We start from the raw sequence: 21,498 nt of genomic DNA, 5'->3' as shown, positions 1-21,498 counted from the left end.
CACAAGGTGGCGCACGGGACTCCTTTCAGGTGTCAGGAAATTCCAGTTGCTTCCAAGCCAGCCCCGATTTGCATCTCGCCCACTGGAAAACATAAAGCTGATCAGTGCCCAGAGACTGGCCCCAACACTAAGGTCTGCATCCTGTCGGCCCACGTCTGTCACTGTCCCCTTGTCCGTCACTGTGCTCTGCTCACACTGGCCTCGACGCTGCTCCCCAGACACCATCACCCAGGGATGTGCGGGGCACTTGCTGTACCCTGCTTCGAGCATGGCTCGAATACCCCTCTCTGAGGCTTTCTGACCACCCCATCGCGCCACTTGGGCCCCCTTTCTCCCCAAGCTCCCGTCTCCCTGAGACATGCCGTCGATCTCACTGCATACTGTCGCCCCTGCGCGCGCGGAGACCCCCAGCATCCAGACACAGGCGCTCACAAATGCTCTCTACCCAAGACGTGGGCCCCGGGAAAAGGGCAAACATGAAGCCCGGTCCAGAGAAGATGGCCGGGCGGCCGGAGCGCAGACAGCGCACCTGTCGAAGGCGCTGCCCAGAGGCGGCCGCGGGCGCGGGCGCTGGCTCCCTCGAGTCCCCTTTGCCCCACGACCCGCGGAGCCTTGGGACGCCGGCTGGGTCGGCGCCGAGCAGACCCCGCACAAGGCCCCCGCGCCCGACCCACTCTCCCACCCGGCGTCGGATGACCCTCTCCGATGGCCCCTCTTGCGGCTGACCCCTCCGCAGCCGGGTCGCAGCGCTCCTGAGATTAAAAGCGCCGAGAGGCCACGCCCACAGATACCCAAGAGCCAATCCGAAACCGCAAAGCGGCTGATGGACGTCAGCGGCAGAGACCCTGGATCCGGATTGGGCACACCTGATATTGTGGGCGGGCCTACAGGGGCGGATGCGGAAGCGGCACGCGGAACTCGGCCCTGGTACGGGTCCGGGGTCGTCGGACCCGCATGGCGGCGGCGCGGAGGCACGGTAGGCGGTACTGGGCAGCGGGGGGACTCGGGGAACCGGGGAGCCTGGGAGACTGGGGAGCCGCCAACTCAGACACAGCTCTCGGCGCAAGTCCGCGTCCCGACACCCGGCCGCTGGCAGGGCTAGGGCGCGCCTGTTCCTAGGTACGTCTGGAGCCCGCTGGCGCCGCCCTGTGTGTCCAGGGGGGCTCGGGCAGGGCCTCAGAACTGTGGGACCCCCGACGCGGCGAGCCCCTTCCGCAAGAAATGGCGGGGTTTTCAGACGCTCGCGACAGCGATGCGGGGGCTGACTAACTGACCCCCTCACCTTAAACAGAACAGCAGCAGCCTCGCTGCGCCGCGGTGTCTTCATCTGTACGGTGGAGGGGATGCTATTGACCTGCAGCTTCGTAAATTGCAGTGTCTTCACTGGTGTTTATTAAATGACAGTATTTTTAACCAGGACCCAAGGCAGGGCGTTCTGCGTTTCAGCGGTTAACCTCGCGGTGCCTCAGGATTCAACGTCAGAGGCAGGGAACTCGGTTGCTGCGTGAAGCCCTTTAATATTCCCCGGTGGCCTGCGGGTTGCGCAGCACAGAGTTGTTAGCCAGAGCCACCAGCTGGTGTGTGACACCCCGGGACTGACTTATTTTATATCAGGGTGTCTGTACCTTTGGACCCATCTCCCATTTTACCCATCCCCCACCCCTCCGCGCTTGGAAACACAGTCTCCCCTGTCTCCTCCAGTTTAGGTTTTTTGTTGTTTTGTTTCAGGTTCCACATATAGGTGAGATTACGTGGTGTTTGTCTTTCTCTGACTTGTTTCATTCAGCACGATACCCTCTCGGTCCATCCCTGTTGTCTCAAATGCTAAGGTTTCCTTTTCATGGCTGAATAATAGTCCATTGTGTGTACATACCACATTTTCTTTATCCACTTATCCACCCTTGCACATGGAAGCTGCTTCCAGATCTCAGCTATTGTGTAATGCTGCAGGGAACGTGGGGTGCAGTTAGCTTTCCGGGTCTGTGTTTTCCACTCAGGTCAGTACCCAGAAGTGGGGTTGCTGGCTCATATGGTAGTTCTACTTCTAGTATTCTGAGGAATCTCCACGCTGCTTTCCCCAGGGGCTGCACCATTTGCCTTCCCACCAGGGCTGCCTTTTCTCCACGTCCTCTCCAGCACTGGTTGTTTGTTGTGTTTTCAGTGAGGGCCGTCCTGGCAGGTGTGGGGTGATATCTCACTGTGAGTGAGCAGTGCACCGTCGTGAGTGACGGGAACATCTCTCCTGCACCTGTTCACCACCTGGGCGTCTTCTTTGGGAGAAAGTCTGCTCAGATCCTCTGTCCATTTTTTAATCAGACTGTCTGTTTTTCACTATTGACCGATCCAAGCTCCTTATATATTTTGGACACGAACCCCTTATCAGACGTATGGTTGGCCGATATTCCCTCATGTTGGACAGGTTGCTTTGCATCTTGTTGCTGGTTTCCTTTGCTGTGCAGAAGCTTTTTAGTTTCATGTAGTCCCACCGGCTTATTTTTGCTTTTGTTGGTTGTGCCTTAGTTGTCAAGTCCAAAAGATTATCATCAAGACTGATATCAGGGAGCTTTTCCTGTGTGTTTTCTTCTAGCTTTATGGTTTCAGGTATGTTGCTCACGTTACTTGGAATAGTTTGGGCCATGATGTTTTTCTCCTTCTCCGCATTTAAAACAGAGGATTGTGGTTTTGCCCTTTGAAATGAAAAGCTGAGTGGCAACCGTGGTCAAGCATTTGCTTAAAACAAGAAAAGGAAAGTAATTGGTCAGCAAGGCAGAATATGGGGAAAGTGAGATAGTTCCCACCCTGTGGCTTTCTTCCTGGAGAAGCGCCATCTGGGTGTGTCCCTGCCGCTCCAGGGGTCGTTTGTCTGGCCAGGTGTCAGGCCCCAAGGTGGCCGTGGCTGATGCCAGTGACACCCACCTGCTTGTCTGCCCCACTGTCAGCCACTGACAGGCTGTCTCTGGGGTCTTCGTGCTGACTGACTTGCCCCCTTCTGCTCTCCTGTGTGGTGATGGGGGTTCCCTGCGCTTGGCGCCGAGTTTTCCTGACACCATCCTCGTTTCTGACACCAGGGCTGTGCCCTGGGCTGGAAGTGACCATGTCACCTGGAACACAAACAGTCTGCTTTCCAAAACCTTTGTGAGCCCCTGAAAGAAGGCGAACGGAACCTTTTCCTCCATTGCTCAGTCAGGGTGCACCTTCCCGGGAAGCTGTCTCTGTTGGAGGTGTGACAGTTTGGGGGCGCTCGCAGTTTGAGGACGTTGTGTTTGGGGCAGGACGGTCACTAAGTCCTGACACTGTTGGCTGTTGGTGGGGACAGGGCATTAGTGCTGTTAGTGTCCCCAGCAGGGCCCTCTGCTGGGACCTGGAGCCCTGAGCCCCGGGGTGGTGGGGAGGCAGGGGGAGGGAGGATTTGGAGCTGGTAGAGATTTGAGCCCTGAACTGGTGGAAGGTGAGACCAGAGGCCCCCGGCTTCCACCCTCTCACCTCGCACCTGGGTGATATGGGGTGATGTTGCCATTAGGGGAACGTGTGGCAGGTGGCCAGGACGGGGGCCTGGGGGCCTTCCTCCCTCTCCCTCACAGTCAAGCTGCTGTCCTAGAGCCTGGGGCAGTCTGTGCGTCAGTGGAAGGGAAGCGAGCGTGAAGGGGACACACAGGACCCTTCCTTCACTCCCGTCCTGCAGCTTAGGCCCTGTGCTCTGCCTGCCAGGGACAGCTCACATGGCGCTGGGGGTGCTGTGGGCCGGCCTAGAGGCCTCAGCTCTGGGCAGTCCAGGCTGTTTCCTTGGGCTGGGGCGGGGATGGGGGGGCGCATCTCAGGGGCGGTCTGTGCATTTGGAAAAGACTCAGCTCGTCCGAAAGTGCATGGTTTACGGGGTCAGGCAGTCAGCCCCCTGCGATGGTTTGTAACATAGCTGCTGGGGTCATGGGAGAGGGTCTGACTTTGCAGCCCCTGTGCTTGAGTACGAAATGAATTTCTTTTTTGAAATGGGCTCTGTTTCTTGTGAAAAAGTATATCGCTGGTTCTGGAGGGTGTGTCTTGGGCCAGAGCTCGGGAACCTCTGGGAGGTAACTGAAGTGAACCCAGGAGGGCCCCTGTTCTCAGGGGACACTGGGGAGAATCCGACAGCCCCGAGCTCAGTCAGGTAGGCCCTGGGCTGGCGCTGGCTCTGAGAAGGAGGCGCAGCTTAAGGAACCTGCCCGGCAGGGACGGTGCACTCCTGCTGGCACATCCTGTCAGGTCCCCTCTGGGTGACCACGCAGTCACCTGTGGAGTGAATGACTTGGGGCAGCGTCTGCCACCCTGTCCCGGGACTCCAGACCTGTCCGGACCCGTTAGCAGGAGCTCATCCATCTGGAGAAAGCTGCCGGTCTCCCTGGTGCTCGGCACAGCTTTGCTGCTTGGGTGTCCTCGGAGCTCAATGGCAGCCCTTTTTGTCCCTGCCCTGCTCCCTGCTGCTGAGGCCGTGTGTCCAGCCGCTCCTCTCAGAAGCCACTCAAGGGCACTCACAGAATGAGCAGGACTTGAGTCCCAGGGTTGTCTGGGGAGCACGGGGTCCCCCCTCCCGTGGGCCCTGGGGTGGCTGCTCAACATACTCACAAGGGCACGTGGTCGCTGCTGTCACCCGGTCACTGCTGCAGCTCCTTTGTTCCCGGGGCTGGTGGCAGAGAGGGTCACCGTGCAGGTGCCAGCCCAGTGTGCCCCACCTGCGGGCTGAACATGTGACTTCTTTTTAATTGTAAGATTTCTCACCCGGAGGGAGATGGTGATGAGCCTCTGGCTGCAAGGATTAAATGACACCATTCTTCTCACCACAGACCGTGGTGACGGAGGCCCCGGATCCGTATGCACCAGGCATGGGGCAGGCTGGAGGATGGGTGCTGGGTGCAGATGGGCTGTTTGCCTTTCAGTAACTCGTTCCTGCCAACAGCCAGTCCGGGCCTTCCCAGGGCACCGTCCCGGAAGCTGGGGGTGTGGCAGCGAGGAAGAGGGCAGCCAAGCCGTCTAGTCCTCCGGAACCCCCCAGGTGGGCTCAGACAGTCAGTGGGCCTGTGTCCCAGCCAGCCGGCAGGCCCTTGTCCCCTTAGGCCCAGCATCTTAGGGAGGCCTGGAGGCCAGCATGGCGCACCCCTTACTGTGCACTCCCCGGGGTTGGCCGCCGGTGTGCGTAGTCCCCGAGCAGCAGTAGTGGGGTGGGGTCACGGGGTGTCTGCCCGTGTGTGTGTGTGTGTGTGTGTGTGTGTGTGTGTCTTGGCTGTGTGTGTGTCACTCTGTGCGTGACCACACATGTGTGTGTGTGTGTGTGTGACTAGTCAATGACACAGTAAATGCTCCTCAAGAGCCCTGCAAGGAAGAGCTTTGGACAAAGTCCAGGGTATTTTTTTAATGCTGATGTTTGTGGAGAAAATGAGTGTTAGTAAACTCCTGCTCCTTCGATGGGGACACTACACCAGGTGGGCTGTGCTGTAGGATTTTAATTATGTCCCTTTGAGTACTATTTTCCTTCTAATGAATGTTTCAGAAAGTTGGCCAACTGTTGCTTAAATCTTAGCTAATTATTTTTCCACTTATAATTCTATTATGAAACCCATTAAGAAGCTATCATTACTGAATTACGTGCTATTCTGAACTCCATTTCCATGAACTGGTGCGGTGCTATTAACTTCTTCCTTTACTCCTACGTTACCGGCAAAGGTTCAATACTGTGCCTCGTTAAAGGGATGAAATGAAAAAATACACACTGAATATTGTTTTTGAGAAAGCTGTGGAGGGGCTGGCAGGGAAAGAGAATTGTCAGAACGTCAGATTCTAAGAAATACAGTAACCCTCAGAAGATCTGAATTTAAAGTTGCTGTTAAAACAAGATGCGTAGCCCTGGTCAGTGTGGCCCCGTGGGTTGGGCGTCGACCTGCAAAGCGAACGTCCCCCGTGTCCCCCTTTTGAGTCCGGTCAGGTCATGTGCCTGGGTTGTGGGGGTGGAGGGGCCCTGGCCGATGCGCACAGGAGAGGCAACCGATCGACATTTCTCTCTCGCATCGATGTTCCTCCGTCCCTTCTGCTCTCTCTAAAAATAAATAAAATCTTTACAACTAACAAGCCAACAAAACGGGGAGCTCGGAGGCTGGGCCTGAGGTGGGAAGCACCAGGCTGGTCCCGCTTGAGACGGGTTCTCTGTCTTCTTCGGTCGGGGGGTGGTTTGTTCAGTGGCAGGTTCGGAAGGTTTCTCTCACTTTCACCATGAAAGTGGCTACAGTAGAAGTTTGTGTTAATGTCCATTTCTGCTCTTATTTTCAGGAGTTTTTTTTTTTAATGTGATTTTTAAAAAGCCAGCCAAACTCCTGTTTCACCTTCTAGATGATATCCCTTTTCCGTTCGTGAGCCCGCTCACTGGGCCCTCTGAACGGCAGGCGTGCACCTGCTGGTCCCATGTCGTTCTCTCTCCACATGAAGCACGACGGTCAGTGGCTGTGGTCTCGGTCGTCACACATGTCCTGTGAGCGCGTGGCGTCCTGCCCTCCGTGGGCATCACTGCAAGGCCCAGTTTCCGAGCTGCATCTGTCCCCGTGTCCCTGCCTTAGCTCTGCCTGCGCTCCCTCCCCCCCCCAGCCTCGTGCTTCCCCAGAGACAGTGTGGTTCACGTGCCTGAGGACAGAGCCGGAAAGGAACGAACTCCCTCCCAGGCGCGTCTGCCTGAGGCTCTGGAGAGGGCGGTGTCTACGAGAAGGAGAGTCGAGGGGCTCAGCCTGGTTTTAAGACGGGACTATTGTGTGCACAGATCGGGGGTGGGCAGCACTACTTCGTGCCAAAGTGGACTTTTTCGGGAAAGAGAAGACTGTTCGTGACTTGATGGGGTGACTTACTCAGTGGTCTCAAACATGCTCGTTTTTCTGCCACGTATTTTTCATTTTCCTTTGCTTTTTTCAGAGTGAATATTACAGAAGAAAAATACCCTATTTCCATTTCTTTTCCTGCAAGAGCCCTTTCAGGTGGTGTGCACCTGATCGAGCTGGCGGGCACAGCCCGTTCTCACCCGGTGGGCTCCCTTCGTCCTGCCAGGAGCTTGTCGGACACGTCACCCCAGCAAACAGAGAGCGTACACCCTTGTGAGCGATGGAATGAACCCCTCTCTCTTAGATTAAATCTCCCAACTGTTAGATTTTCCATCAGGGGACTGCGCTGAATAAGCACTCGGGGTTGAACAGGCTCTTCACCAGCCGTCAAGCTTTCTGTTTCTTTTGAGGTTATACATTTGCAGTTTCTTCCAGGTGTCTAATTTCCAAAGAACAGTTTACTGAGATTTTATTTTTATCTGGCTGTGTCTCTAAGTTGAGATAGCAGTTCGGGCAGCCCTCTCTGACACGTTATGGAAATAACCTGACTCCCCTGCGGCCAGTGGGCGTGGTCTCCCGTGTTTCTCCACTCTCCCCGCTGGCCGTGCTCAGTCTGAGCTCTCTGCCTGTGCTCGTGGTGTCCGGCTGTTTCCCGGCAGTAAACGTCCGTCCCCGCTTTTCTCTGTCCTGGCGATCGCTTTTTGATGGACCCGAGTGCCAGGTGGAAATGTGCTCTCACTGCCTGGAGGTGACAGGGAGCTGAGGTGTGTGGAGGAGGCGGCTGGCCTTCCACACGGGCAGGGCTGCGCGGGGACTCCCGACCGAGCTGTGCGTGCCCTGGGGGCCTCGCAGGACCAGCCGCCCAGCGTCCCCGTTTTGTCTTGTGCTGAGCACTTAGGACATCACACAAACGAGACTTTCCACCCCTGGTTGCTGCAGTCGGTGCACGCACACACACACACACGCACACGCACACACGCACGCACACACACGTGTGCACGTGCGTTCAAGGGGCACCTTTCCACAGGCCAGAAACGATGTGTGCTCTGTAAAAGCGCTGCCTCGCCGTGTCCGGCACCCCGGAGAACTCCCTTGGTTTCTGTCCTGCTTTGCACTGGAACCACGGAGCACATGCGTCCCGCTGACGCCCGCTGGTTTGCAGAGTGAAGTTGGCGTTTGTAGGGGACCGCCGGGCAGCTGGCAGGGGGCTCCAGGCAGCAGCAGGGGCATCAGTGGCTGTACAAGGAACGTTTGTTCCAAAGCAGCCGATGATTTCTGTCTCAGCTGTGTAGCCCTTGTAGTGGTGGGAGGCCCCACGTGGCTGCACCCGTGCACTGCGGCCATGCGGCCCCTTAGGAATACGAGGGTGCTGGCAGTGTGCCGACTTAGCACCGAATGCTTGTCCCGTTTCGGGGGCAGTGGTTCAGGTGTTAAGTGCAAGTGGTCAGCATTGCACAGCGTCTCATTCAACACAGATTTTTAAAAATTAAAATCACATTCTTTTTTAAAAAGTTATTTCAGAGAAAGAAGGGAAGGGAGGGGGAGAGAGAGGGAGAGAAACGTCAGTCAGATGCCTCTTGCGCTTTCCCCAACCAGGACCAAACCCGCAGCCCACAGCCCGGGTGTGGCCCTGAGCGGGGATCTCGCTGCAACCTTGGCCTTGTAGGACGACGCCCCTCCCACTGAGCCACACGGGCCAGGGCAAAGTCACACTCTTTTTAGAAAGGCTTTGTGCTTCAAACTGTGGCTGCTGAAAGAGGTCTGCGTGTGTATCAGCAAAGTAACTACACGGTGAGCCTGTGCTGCTCCTGGTACCAGAGCAGCCATGTGCTCCCCAAGGGGTGGGCTGCCTGGGACAGAGGACCCACCCGGACCGGGGCTGGTGCAGAGTGTGGGGTAGAGTGAGGAGACAGAGCCTGAGGACACGGCTGGAACGTGGAGGCAGGGTCGGCGCTGGGTTGCAGCTGGCGGGGACTCGGGGGTGCCATGGGCCAGGCGCGTTCAGCTGGAACACCAGGTGCTGAGGGATCTGGGGTGTCTGCCATTGGAAACAGGGGTCAGAACTCAGGCCACAGGAGGAGATGCTGCACAAGCACGCACGTCCGGGAGAGTCCAGGTGCGAGCTGCGTGCTGCTATCCCAGAGCGTGGGACGTCTGTCCCTGTGGGGTGGTCTGTCTGTGTGCCCGCCCGCCACCCCTGTCCGTCTCGGCGGCCTGCCAGGCTGAGGCCCTGACTGGCAGACCTGCCATAACCGGTGCTGTCCGACTGAGAGTCTCTGGGACATTACCAGGACTGTCCCCTGGGAGAGGGGACAGCTCTGTCCTGGGAGAGGAGACCTGGGCTATTTCGTGTAAGCGACCCTAGGAAAATGGCTGGACCAGCAGGTGACCAGCCTGTGTCTCGGGAGCTGGATTTCCTATCCCCCGGCTGGGTTCCCAAGCTGGGTTCGGGGCAGCCCTGGCCCAGGCCCAGGCCTGGCTGCTGTGTTTGCTGGACAACAGTCCAAACCCCGCTTGGTGCTTTCCCCGGGGGAGAGCCCTAGAACCCGAGGTCCTGCCAGCCAGGGACAGGGACAGGGACGCACGGCTAAGGGAGCCCCACCCAGGGACCCTGGCCTGGGAGAGCCGTTTGCTTCCGGAACCAGTGGGCTTGCCGGGGTTGCCCACGTGGGAGAGTTGGGGCTGGTCAGAAACCGGCACCTGAGGCCTGGAACTGCCCACAGAGCCCATGCCAGGTCTGGGAGTCGAGCTCCTGGGCGGGCTCCACCCCCACGTACAGCAGGGCGACGTGGCCTCAGGTTGCAGGGAGGTGGACGGGGCCTCTGGAGACAGCGTCGGGGATGCTGTCAGGACAGCTGCTTTGCTTTCCGGTGTTAGTATTAGAATAGGTCTTTGTCATAAATAGACTGTATGCAATTTAAATAAAACTGCTTAAGTAATTCCTCCTCTCTCTCTCTCTTCTTCATCAACCGGCTACATCTTAGTGTTTGTTGAAAAAGTGCTGAAGAGACTTTTCCCTCGTGAGCCACGTGACCAGGAAAAGCGAGCACCGCCGCCTGCCGCCCCCGAAGGCCCTCCCAAGAAAGTGAGGTGCAGGTGCGTCCCCCTGGTGGCAGGTAAGGGCTATAGGTAACGGGTGTCCCCGCCGCATGGAGGGTTCCATCGCCACCACATGCGTCCGCTGACCGGTCAGGTCGGTAAAAGCAAGAGCGCCGGACCAGTCCTAAGGAACAAGTGACTGTTGGCTGTGCGTTTATTTTACAAAGAACAGGCCTGCTCCGGCCGAATTGAGTCCCACGGAGTCCGTGTGTCCCCATCCTGGCCCCCGAGCCTCCTGAGGAGCCGGTGTTTAGAGACGGCGTACAGGGGATATGAGGTTAAACGAGGCCATCGGGTGGGTCCCAATGTAGCAGAACCGGCATCCCTGTACGAAGAGGGGGTCAGGGTACAGGTGCACACACAGGCACTGTTCGGGTGGCGGGGGCTGGGGAGGCGGCTCTGCGTCCCCAGGAGCAGCTGATCCCTGCGCCCCCTGCTGTTCTTGGAACCCTACTGAACTGGAGTTCCTGACCGTTTTGGATGTTTTATGTGTAGGGTCTGTTTGCACTTTCTTCTCTCTCCCAACTTGACGGCTTTAATCAACAACAAGGCTGGTGGGAGATGAAGTGGTGGGACATCGAAGCTCCTTCGTGACGGTGCGTCTGCAGACTCCAGGCCAGGTCCCCCTGGGAGATAAGGAGCTGACCGCTGTCCCTCTGCGATGTAGACAGACAGTTCCGCCTCGGTCTTACACGGTCTCTTTTTACGTGACTGTTTAAAAGTAAACACTTCTCTTCCTAAGTGGGGTTACGAGGCAGCTCTTTGCATGGCTGCTCCTAGTTACTACGACAGGTTCTTTCCACGGGTGTTGATAGCTAATGGGAAGGTTCAAGTTAGTTTGGAAGATGTTTCATTTTGAATGGCTGAGTCCATTCTGATTCTCACAACCACTTACGTTTCTTTACACTTGTCCCTGGTCCCTAGGTGTTGTTCACAGGCGTGTCTGAGGTACTGCGTTTTCTGTGAAGACGTGGAGTCAAAAATCACAACACGGACCTAAAGTTGATTTCAGGATGTGTTGGCAAGATTCAGAGTGTGTTTGATCAGGGAGACACCTGGCATGAGGGAGTGAGGGGGGCACATCACCCTCTGTGCTGGAGGTGGGGGTGCCCCACAGGCCCCTGCCAGCCTGAGCTGTGACTGGACAGCAAGGGACCGTGCCACCAGCCGGAGGCGCGTACTGTTGGGCAAAATGCTTGTGGTTGGAGCGCGGGGCAGAAGGAGTACCATTGTCACGTGCAGGGTCACAGGAGCAGGGAAGAAGATGGGTGCACTGCAGCCCCAGGATGGGGGGCGACGCCCCGAGAGGCCAGGCGCAGGTCGCGGCCACCGCCCCTTCCTCAGCGTCCAGTCCCCAACGAGGACTTGGACCCCACACTGTTGCGCACGGGCCGGGCACCCCGGCGGTTTAGGCTCCGTCACGAGCAGCTGGGCCCCGAGTGAACTCAAACCAGCTCCCGGAGTTCTTGTATCTGTAGCAGCAGCCTGTTGTAGGCTCGGCCCCGAGGGGCGTCCAGAGTCCTGTTCCTGTGTCCCCCACATCCTTCCTGAAGTCCCTGCCGCTGAGAGGCCGCAGTGTGTCAGTGTTCTGGGGACCCGTGTCAAAGGTTGCCCAGACCATGAGGGCCGTGGGAAAAGTGAGGGGAGTAACAGCGGTCAGTGGAGATGCAGGGGAGTGTGAGCCAGCACAGAGCGCTGGAGACGGTCTGACAGCCCCTCAGATGCCGGTCCCGTTCCCGTGAGACCCGCAGCCCCCCCTCGGCCTCTCGGCCCAGCAGAGACAGGCATCCACAGGAACTTCCGCACACGTGTTCCTGCACAAAAGAGGAAACCCAACCACGTGTCCCTGTGGGTGTGTGGGTGACAGGCTCTGCCACGTCTGTGCGCTGGAGCTGCTGATGCGTGTCGCAGCGTGAGTGACCCCCAGTGGTGACAAGAACCATTAGCTCGGAAGCAGCGGCCTTTCTGGGCGTGTGTGTGTCAGCGCTGGTGCGGTCCGCAGCTCTGTGAGCACGCTGAGCAGACGCGTGTCGCACACTTTAGACGGACGCCCTTACGCGTGGAATGCACATCTCAGCAGAGCTGTCAAAGAGAAAAGTCATTGGCTGTGGGTGTTTCTAGACTCTCATTCTTGCCCACTGACCTGTGGCTGTCTTTCCGCCACAGTTCCGATGTGGGGGCTTTGAAGGAAGTTCTGGCTTCGGGAGAGTGAGTCTTCCCCCTCGGCTCTTTTTCGAGGTCATTTTGGCTCCTTGGGTCCCCTGCAAGTACACGGGAGTTCTGAGACCAGGCTGTCAGGGTAGGTTTGTGGAGGATTTTTACTTTCTCCCTCCTACTTGTTCAGTAGTTATGTTTTTACATTACTTTACAAAGACCCAGAAGTTTACAAGGTAAGTCATTTAATGTGAGTTTAAAGAATCACAGACCACTCCTGGTTCCTGGCTACGCGTGGAACTGACCGGCCCTGAGGTCTCGGTGTGGAGCAGCAGCCGCATTGCATTGAGCTGGCTGCGGCCCCTTCCTGTGAATGTGGCACGGCGGCGCTGACCACTCCCTGTTGTGCCCATTTCCTCCCGCAGATGGCAGCACCGAGGCCCCGCCTGGCCGGAGGCTCTACACCGCGGCTCGGCCTCCCGAGGGCTATGTCCCTGCCCCCACGCTGCAGGAGCCCCTGGGCAGCTCAGGTTCCGAGAGCACCTGCAGCAGCGAGGAGGATGCGGGAGGTAAGAAAGCCGGGTTTGGTTCTGTGCGCTCATCTCACCGAGTTCACACCTAGAGGGCAGAGCAGGCCCCTACGCAGCCACGTGTGGGCAGGGGTGGTTTGTGGCCCTTTGAACAGGGCAGATCGGAAGGTGGAGTGTGATTTTGGCCACAGAGACGGCGGGTGTTAAATGCACCCAAGTGTCAGCAGCACTGGTCTTGGTTTAAGAGAACTGTTGCCTTCATTTTCCAATGTTTTCAGAATATTCTGGAGTGGTGTATCAATTTTCTAATCGTGGGAACAACTTACTTTGCATGTCTTTTGCAGAGAAACGAAGTCACTTTATCTGCTTTGTTGACCGGTGCTTTGGTCACGCATTAAGTATCTACCTTGGAAAACGAGATGGTGGTGACTTTGTTTTAAGTCAATATTTCAAAACTTCCTTTAGAGGAATATGAACTTTCAAATAAAATAACACCCAGATGATTTCCACCAGGTGTAGACTGAGAAACTGTAAACTCTAAACCCTCGTTGATTCGAATGTTAAGAAAATGTAGTTTCCTAGCACACTGATCTTTCTGACTTCCTAACGAAAGGGTCAGGAACTGAAAGCCCCAAACGGGATAGCACGGAGCAATGCTGGGAATCTTCAGAACATGGTTACAGATAAACGGACCAACACAAACTTGAACTGATCTCATGGCGAGTTATGGTGGGGGGCTTGCTCCACAGCACCCTCAGCACAGGCAGTGAAAACAAGCTGGGCTCACTCACGTGCCGCTGTACTTGGCTCTGCTGAGGACACACGGGCCGGCCAGCGAGGGCTGCCGCTGAGAAGACGTCCGTCTGTCCATCTGGTCCATGGCCAGGTGCTTCATCCTGGCCTGCTCTGGGGACCGAGCTAGAGTGTCACCCACAGAGGAAGTGGGACAATGACAGTGCCAGCAGACAAAGGTCTCTCTCAGACAGTGCTGGCCTCCCTGTCCCGGGGACCTGGGCCCGCCTCCCCCAGAGAGCAGCTGGGAGTGGCCTGGTCTGTGTTAAAGCAGGGAGATGTCTCTAAAAAGTAGCGGAAAGGGGAATTGAATAATTAGGACCCATTCCATTTAAATTGCTATGGTAACCTGGCAGAGTTAGGGGTAACTTTTATTTATAACTTTGACTCTACAACATTATTACAAGTTACATTTTTATAAGCTGTTTGTTAGACAAAACCTTTATGTTAGTTCATTTCCTCATCGGTTGCCGGGTTCACGGGGGCAGCCATGCTGAGAACCTTTGCTGTGGCGTCTTCTTTTCCAGGGGCCGTGCCCAGGGAGGGGCGGTGGTGCCTGTGGGGCCTGCCCCTTTCTCTGCACGCAGAGCTCCGGCGGCTCTGCGCAGAGGTCGGGCTGCACTCAGACCCGGTCTTCTGCCCCAACTGACGTCTGTTCGCTGCAGCCCTGCTGCCTCCCGCCCTGGCCCCTGCGCTTTTCCTGTGTTCACGGGGCTCTGGTGTTCAGGTCAACTACAGAGTCGTTAAAATCTCGTCCTTTTTGTGGAAAGCTGCCGTGATTATTTTAATAGCAAGCACCCTTTGGAGTAGTTAGTCATTTCATGGCTCTCGGAAGCATGTGCTCCTGCTCGTGGGTCAGACATCTGTCCTTTCGCCCAGGGACAGACCTGGGCCTTGGTTCTGAGCAGGCGGCTTCACACCCTGTGGGCGCTGGCTGGGCCGGAGAAGCCTGGTCCGTGGTTGCTGAGGCCTTCAGGGGCAGTCATCAGAAGCACCCCAGAGCAGTGCCACTCGTCTGACCAGTCAGGTGTGGTTGTCACCACGTGCAGTTGAGCCCAGGCTAGGCCCTGGGTGGACGCTCACTCTATTCTGCCAACTGGGGACAGTCCCTGCACGGCACACTGGCTCGGGGTGTGACAAGGTCAGGGTTAGAGTGCACAGTCTTTCATTTTTATCCTGGTGGTTTACTGACATGACAGGTGAAAATGTTACCCCTGTGCGAGAGTCTCCCTCCTCGGGATGAGCGAGGGTGGCTGGCGGCCCCCCGCTGCATCCTGTTCTCAGTCTCTGAGACCTGAGTGTGTGAACGTGAGCGGTGAAGGCTTCTTTCTGAACGCACGTGAGCGAAGCCTGTATAGACTAGCTGAGGCGACGTGGGGCTGATGCCAGCGTCCAGCCTGCAGGCCGGCGTCAAGGTGCCTGAGGGCAAGCGTGGCTCTCGCGCTCTCGGCTCAAAACCTGGCCAGCGCTTTAACCCAGCACCCTCTTGACCACGCTAGGGGGCCACACAGGGCAGGGCCAACACAGGTTACAGTTGTCCCTGTGGAAAACGATACAGTAGTTAATAGACAATACAAGTCTGAGTTTCGCGTACTCACAACTGTGGGCCTGCGTTTGCCCAGCCTGTCTGTCCTCACGTCACCTGGATTTAAGAGCTACATTGTGTCCTGACACTGGAGTGGAGCGCCCGGGCCAAGTCCGCCATGTCCGGCTGTCACAGCCCTGCTCCTCGTGCTCTTGGGACATCTCTGCTCGCCGTCAGGGAAGAGAGAGGATCCTTTTTTTACAGGCAGAGTCTCCTTACTCCATGCTTGGTCAGGCATCCCTGGCCCAGCCCCCTCCCACCCCTGGGCACCTTGGTCTGCGTTCCATCTTCTGGGCCAAAGCAAACCCATCACCCCTCCTCCCAGGCCTGGCTCCCTGCTGGCTGTCCCAGGGCCTGGACGGACATGCTTCTGTCGACTGACCGTTGTCTCTGGGCGTGTGTCTGTGAGGCTGCAGGTCTCACCTTGCTAAACGCACCCGATTGGTACTTGTTAGTACAAATAGTACCAGGGGTGTCCAACCTGTTAATACCTCTGGGCCTCACTGGAAGAAGGATTGTCTGGACCACACAAATGCATTGTGACACATAATCACAAAAATGTCTCAGTGTTTTAAGTAAATTTGTAATTTTGTGATGGGTTGCATTCATAGCCATCCTGGGCCGCAGATTGGACACCCAGATTATTACACTAATCTGAAGCATCTGAAGTTATTTTAACTCCTGGCCCTCATATACATGACTTAGGTCAAGGTTAAATGTAAGTTACTCCCTGTTATTTAGCACCTAGGTCTCATGGATACTGAGGGGGGTCATCTCATTTGTAGCCCCCTGGCTACAAATTAGCATTGATTCCAGAATAAGACTCCTGTCCCTTTAAAACATTAGCTTGCTGGCAGGTGGCGTGGCGCAGCTGCACAGCCAGAGGACCTGGAGACTGTGGCTGCTTTGGCGTGTTTCCACGATAGCACCTCATCGGGATGTGGGTGCCTAGCAGCGGTGGAGAGGATTTTGACAATCGGTGGTTATTTTTAAAATCAGCATGTGTGAAAGGAAAGGTATGCTTTGGGGATGGCCGCTCCTCAGACTTTCAATAGTCACACCTCTGGTTCCCCAGTGCAAATGTTCCGCAGCTTTTCTCATGCTCAGGGGTCTGAAGCAGGTGTCAGGCCCAGAGGTCGTACAGGTTCTGGATGCTGGAGCCATGGGCTGGACGGTGTGGCGTGGAGGCTGTGCCCAACCATGCTCCAGACCAAACCAGGGATGAGGAAGTCCTGGAGGCTTAGCACGTAGGCACTTCACCAGAATGGAGCCACGTGTCTCAGGGGCAGGGCCTTTCAAGAACAGAAAGCACTCCCAAACTGGAGATTTTAGAGGTGTTTCCGCCACACTGCTGTTTCCTCTGCTCTGTTGTGCTGTCCCCTCCACGCATGGTTCACTCCTTTCCGGGGCCTCCGAGCTGCTGTGTCGGAACGGGAACAGTCCGTCTGTGAGTGGTCATGCTGATGATTTTCCTCTCTCAGTGCTGTCCCGATCCTGATGGAATATGGAGGCATTGGGCGGGGGCCTCGATATCGGCCCTGCGTGGGCTGTCCTTGGGGACAGCCAGAGTCCTGGTGTGCTTTCAAGGGCAGCTGCTGTGTCCTGTCAACACAGGTCAGGCCCAGCAACAATGGCAGGGGACAGGGAGCCAGCCCTGAGTCACCGCAGAGCTGCTGCAGCCCACTCAGCTCCAGGCTGTAGAGGTGCCCAGGCTCAGGATAGGACCCGAAATGACAGCATGCTGCTTAATGTGCGACTCTCACCTGGACTCTGAGGTACGGAGGCAGTATCATTTCCACCTTGCAGATTACATGACTGAGACTCAGGGCCACCACATCTTGTGCTGGTGTCATAGCTGTCTATTGTCCTGTTGGGGTCGGCCACAAGAACCGTCATTGGCGCCAGCTCAGCACCAACAGGAGTCCCCACTGTGGGGTACAACGCAGAAGGAAACTTCATTAAGTGCAAACAGCTCAGTGCTAACACAGCTCTAGCAGCACAGCATCAACCAGGGAAACTCAGTCTTCAGAGCAGACAGAACTTAGCTCCCAGAGCCCCAGCAGAGCTGGCTTACAGGGACAGAAGTCCCCTTCCCTGGTCCCTGATTGGTCCATTCTCATGCAAATGAGGGCTCCAAATCCTTGCAGTTTGGTTGGTCCAAAGGGTACTGTTCTGATTGGCCAGAATAGAGCCACTCTGGCTGGAGCTGCACAGCTCTGATTGGATGGGGAAAGCCTCAGTCCTATTGGTTGAAGTGGGATTCCAGCAGCTCATATATAAGGGCTGCTCAGCAGGGAGCCCCAGCAGCAGGTGGGCAGTTCAGGGACGGGTGCTCTCTGAGGTGCAATTTGTGTGAAAAGCCCCTGGCTGCTAGGCTCTGTTTCTGTTTTATCTCATTTCCTTTCAGTTTGAGCCCAGTTAGTAGGTGTCTTTTTTTCTCAGGTTTCACAATCTGTACCTGCCTTTTCTTTTTAAGAACAAGCAGGCTGTTAATGTTATTGTAAGTCTCAGAATCCTTGGTAGTGTAATACTTGAATACAGTTGAGAATCACTGTATTCTTTTAAAATCCCTTCTCTACCAAAATTCCGAGCCCCTAATGGGAAGGTGTGTTCCAGTTACTCTGTCTGCTGTGGGCTGCGGCACAGATCGTGTACAGAAAACTGTCGTCTTTGCACTTTTGTTTTTATAGATCAGGGCCCTCGTGGTCAACCGAAGAGGAGGAGGAGGAGGAGAAAGCACAAAACAAAGAAAACATCTGAAAACCCCAACCGCCTTCATGTGGAACACGCAGAGTTAGAGAAACGGCACACTCTCTCACAGGAACCACTGCAGCCACGGCACCCAGATGGCCCCGTAATTAGCAAAAATAAGAAAAGGAAACTGAAAAAGAAGCAACAAATGAAAAGGAAGAAAGCAGCCGGCTTACTCACGAAAGCCTCCGGCATCAGCTTCCTGTACGAGCCCAGGGAGGACGGCTGCGGGCAGAGCGACTCGGACGCGAGTGAGGGCGACGGAGGGCCCGGCCCCGAAGCAGGGGACCCGGAGGACGCAGGGGACACGGAGGCCGAGGAAGCCGGCACGGGCATCCGGGAGAAGGCAGACAGCATCCTCGATTTTTTGAAGTCCACACAAGAAATGTATCTTTATGATGGTATGATTTGTCCTGTTTTTCTTTTGAATAGAATCATGTACTTATTTGGGAATAGAAACAAATACAGTATAATATTCAAATGTTTAAAATACAAAACTTTAAATATTCATTATTCAATAGGAACCATTAGTTTTGAGGCAAGAATGAGAGTGTTTAGCTTCCTCTCTCCAGGCTCTGACCGGCACTAGGTGAGGCTGCTGCGGCGGCCGCCTTGCCCTCACCGCCACCCCAGGCTGGCTGCGGGCCAACTGTGGTCGGCTGTGTTTCTAAAGAAAAGGCGGACGCCAATCGGGGGCTCTGCTGGGCCCGGGCTTAGACCACAGGGTGCGTCTCCGAGGTGAAGTAAGAGCAGGTTTACACTCACATCAAGGGTGGGGGACGGAGGGAACACGGGGAGTTTCTCTGGTTCAGTGGCGTCTGTTAGAGGACAATGCGACGGAAATCCTAGACCTGGACACACAGTAACCCACTGAGAACAGGAGTTCAGACAGAAGAGGATTAGCCCCCGGTGACACAGGCCGGGGACAGCGCAGGCGGAAGGGAGACTGAGGGTGGGATGGGGACACCTGTGCCGGCGGTCCCCACAGGCGAGGACCCTGGTTAAGGAGTAAGACTTGGCCGTGCTTCACAGTTGACGAAGGCCACAAAGTCAGAGATCGAACAGCCCTGTGAGCTCCACGCTGGGTTAGTGTGGCAAACACCAGCCCCACTCCCACAGCTCCGTGGTCAGCGGTGGGGACGGTGATGCATGTCCTCCCTGCGGCGCAGCCGTGCGTCCTGGTTTCCTTGCTGCTGAGCGCGGCCAGAGTGCAGTCTGCAGAGTTCGGTGTCCCTGTCCTGCGTGCCCGCCCGCAGGGTCTGGTCACGTGAGCAGATGTCAGGTGCCTGTTGTTCCCGAGCAGAATCGTGACTGGGTTGCCTCTTGTGGAGGCTTCTTATGTCCCCACTGCGGCATCGGAGGAGCACCGGGCACGGAGATGAACTCACATCTGTACCGCCATCTCTGTGCAGGTATCTCCCAGGACCCTGACCCGGTCTTCCTGGGGGCCGCCGAGGAGCTGTTCACGGGCCTGGAGGCCCGCAGCGTGTCCGCCGCCGACCTGCTGGGCCTGGAGCAGCTGAAGACGCTGCTGCTCCTGCAGGATGCGGAGACGCTGCAGCGGGCCCTGCAGCTGTTCTCGGAGCACTGTGCCATGCCGCCAGGTGTGTGCTGCCAAGGGGTGGGAGCACCTGCGGCTGCAGGAGTGTCCGCTGTGGAACAGCCCACGGCAGGGGTGCAGAAGCGCCGGCACATCGACGCTGTGGACTTGGAGCTGCCACCTCTTAGCGCCCCATTTCATTAGGTTAAAGGGAGGTTCCCGGGGCCCGGCCTCCTGAGACCTGGGCGTGCCGCGTTATCCCAGCACCAGCTCTACGGCTGGAATTCGGCCCACTTCTGGCCAGCGTGTTCGTTCTTCACGTCGGTCTGTGTGTGGTGTTCTGGGGGCTCGGACATTGGACTTGTCCCATTGTACAGTGGTCCTAGCCTACGGGGCTCCCGCCCAAGCAGATGAAACAGAAAGAGCCTGTCCCCCTTTCTGCCGTGTGTGTTGTGCGGCGTCTGCTCTGCGGCGTGGAGGTCCCTGTCAGTCACATCTTAGTCAGTGTTCCCCTATCTCAGAGTTGACCTCAGGCCCAAATGCTAATATCCGCCAGACAAGTAACGATTTTCCTTTTTCTTCTGTTTTCCTCTGCAGACCAGGCCAGTGTGGTCTCGGCTCTCTTTAATTACTGGGCCACACACATGCTCCCTGAGAGAAGCTGGGAAGGGAGCCGGGGCCCCTGCCTGCTGGGAGCTGGGGCCCCGCAGGAAGCCGCAGGCAGCCCTGGGGACCCAGCTGGGCACAGAGAGGACGGCGCTCCCTGAACTGTCCTCGTCCCCACACGGCACGCGCATCTGCCTTGTCACTTTGCTTGCATGTGGGGACCAGGTGGTCCGAAGCTTTACAGGACAAACCAGGATAAAACAGCTTGCGCTTTTTAAAAACTGCCTTTGTCTTGAAAGACTACTCAGTGGTTCTGTTTTTCTAATTCCTGTAAAAATCGAAAATGTGCATTCTGTTAAGTAAACTGTATAGTGTGAAGCTGTTACGTATTTGTGTAAAGTTTTGAACCGCCTTGTACCTGGAAGTCTGCTTTGGCGGATGCTCCGTGGATGTTAAGATGCTGCGGTTTGAGTCATTGGAGTCCAGTTCTTTTCCCTTTCCCACCTGGAGGAGGACATCAGGGACGCTCTGTCCCTGGTCACGGAGCGGCTGCCCGCGCCAGTTCAGTGATGACGTGGCTCCCCCAGACCTTGGGTGGAGTGCGTGTGGGAGGCAGTGGGGACGTGGCCATGGGCACGGCCGGTGCCGGGAGCCAGGTCACATGCACACCAGTAACACACCAGAGTGCACGTGGTGAGTCGGGCTGGCACAGAGTTACATGTCACTGGAAAGTAACAGGCTGAGCCAGGCTTGAATTCGATGACAGTTAGGGCCAGGACTACAGTGGCCTGAGAGGCTGAGGTGTGGCCCTTCTGCCAGAGCAAGGGACGTGTGGCCCTTTGTCCCTGCGTCCCCTTGCACTCAGCCTGTCACTTTGGGCAGAGACGGCAGTGCTGTGAGCACAGGACGCCAGCCAGCACTGGGCTGAGGGGGCAGCACAGCCCCCAAACGTCCTGCGGTGGCTCAGAGACCACCCCGAGTGCAGGGTGGCCCCATGACCCTGCCGGGAAGGTCTGCAAGCTTTGGGCCCAGTGCCTGTGGGGCCTTCGTTCCCTTCCAGAGTCTCCCGTGTGCACGTCCCGTATGAAAGGAAGGGGCCTCTCATCTGTCTTCCATCATAGGACCCAGGAGTGCAGAGGGAGTTTCTCCCCTGCACACACCAGAGGCTGCTCCGTGCTCTCCTCATAGTTCTTCCTGCAGGTGCAGGGGAACTGACGGGTTGGGACTCCAGGTGTTTACCTACAAGTGGGACTGGGCACTGGACCCTCAACCTGGACGCTGTGGACAGAGGCCCACGCTGGGGGGTGGAGGGGACCAGGCCTTCCGGGCCCTGGGCGGTACTGACCAACAGGGTGAAGCAGGGGCTGGTTTCACCAACAAGGGCCAAGGGCCAGGGAGGACCAGGGAGAGGAGCTGCGGCAGAGGGAACAGCCAAGGGCCACCCTCTCTCTATCCTGCGCAGCAGCCACAGGCCAGCTCCCGGAAGTGTCCCTACCACCAGCGCCAGGCTGTCGCCTGTGTGGGGCATCCAACACCCCAGTCCTCAGACCTGCAGGTGGGCAGAGCAGGTTTGTGCAAGCGGCCCGGCCACCTGTGCCCAGGTGGCACCAC

The 21,498-nt window shown here is 56.8% G+C and overlaps 1 protein-coding gene across 2 annotated transcripts; it reads left to right on the top strand.

Annotated features, from left to right (window-relative positions):
• The first annotated feature begins 874 nt into the window (after positions 1 to 874).
• ERICH1 (glutamate rich 1) lies at positions 875 to 20,272 on the top strand. 2 transcript variants are annotated; one of them, XM_024578715.3, is made up of 6 exons: positions 875 to 976; positions 9,815 to 9,946; positions 12,509 to 12,652; positions 17,681 to 18,142; positions 19,154 to 19,345; positions 19,879 to 20,272. In XM_024578715.3, exons 1-6 carry the CDS (start codon positions 955 to 957, stop codon positions 20,046 to 20,048), a joined length of 1,122 nt encoding a protein of 373 aa, XP_024434483.2. In that variant the 5' UTR covers positions 875 to 954; the 3' UTR covers positions 20,049 to 20,272. The 2 variants fall into 2 exon arrangements, with proteins under 2 accessions (XP_024434483.2, XP_045042475.2); XM_045186540.2 differs by lacking the exon at positions 9,815 to 9,946 and having other exon boundaries at positions 887 to 976.
• The last annotated feature ends 1,226 nt before the right edge of the window (positions 20,273 to 21,498 follow it).

Source organism: Desmodus rotundus, chromosome 13, assembly GCF_022682495.2.
Source record: "Desmodus rotundus isolate HL8 chromosome 13, HLdesRot8A.1, whole genome shotgun sequence".
NCBI lineage: Eukaryota > Metazoa > Chordata > Mammalia > Chiroptera > Phyllostomidae > Desmodus > Desmodus rotundus.
Note: the sequence above shows the minus strand (reverse complement) of the source record. Positions and strands in the feature narration are given on the sequence as shown.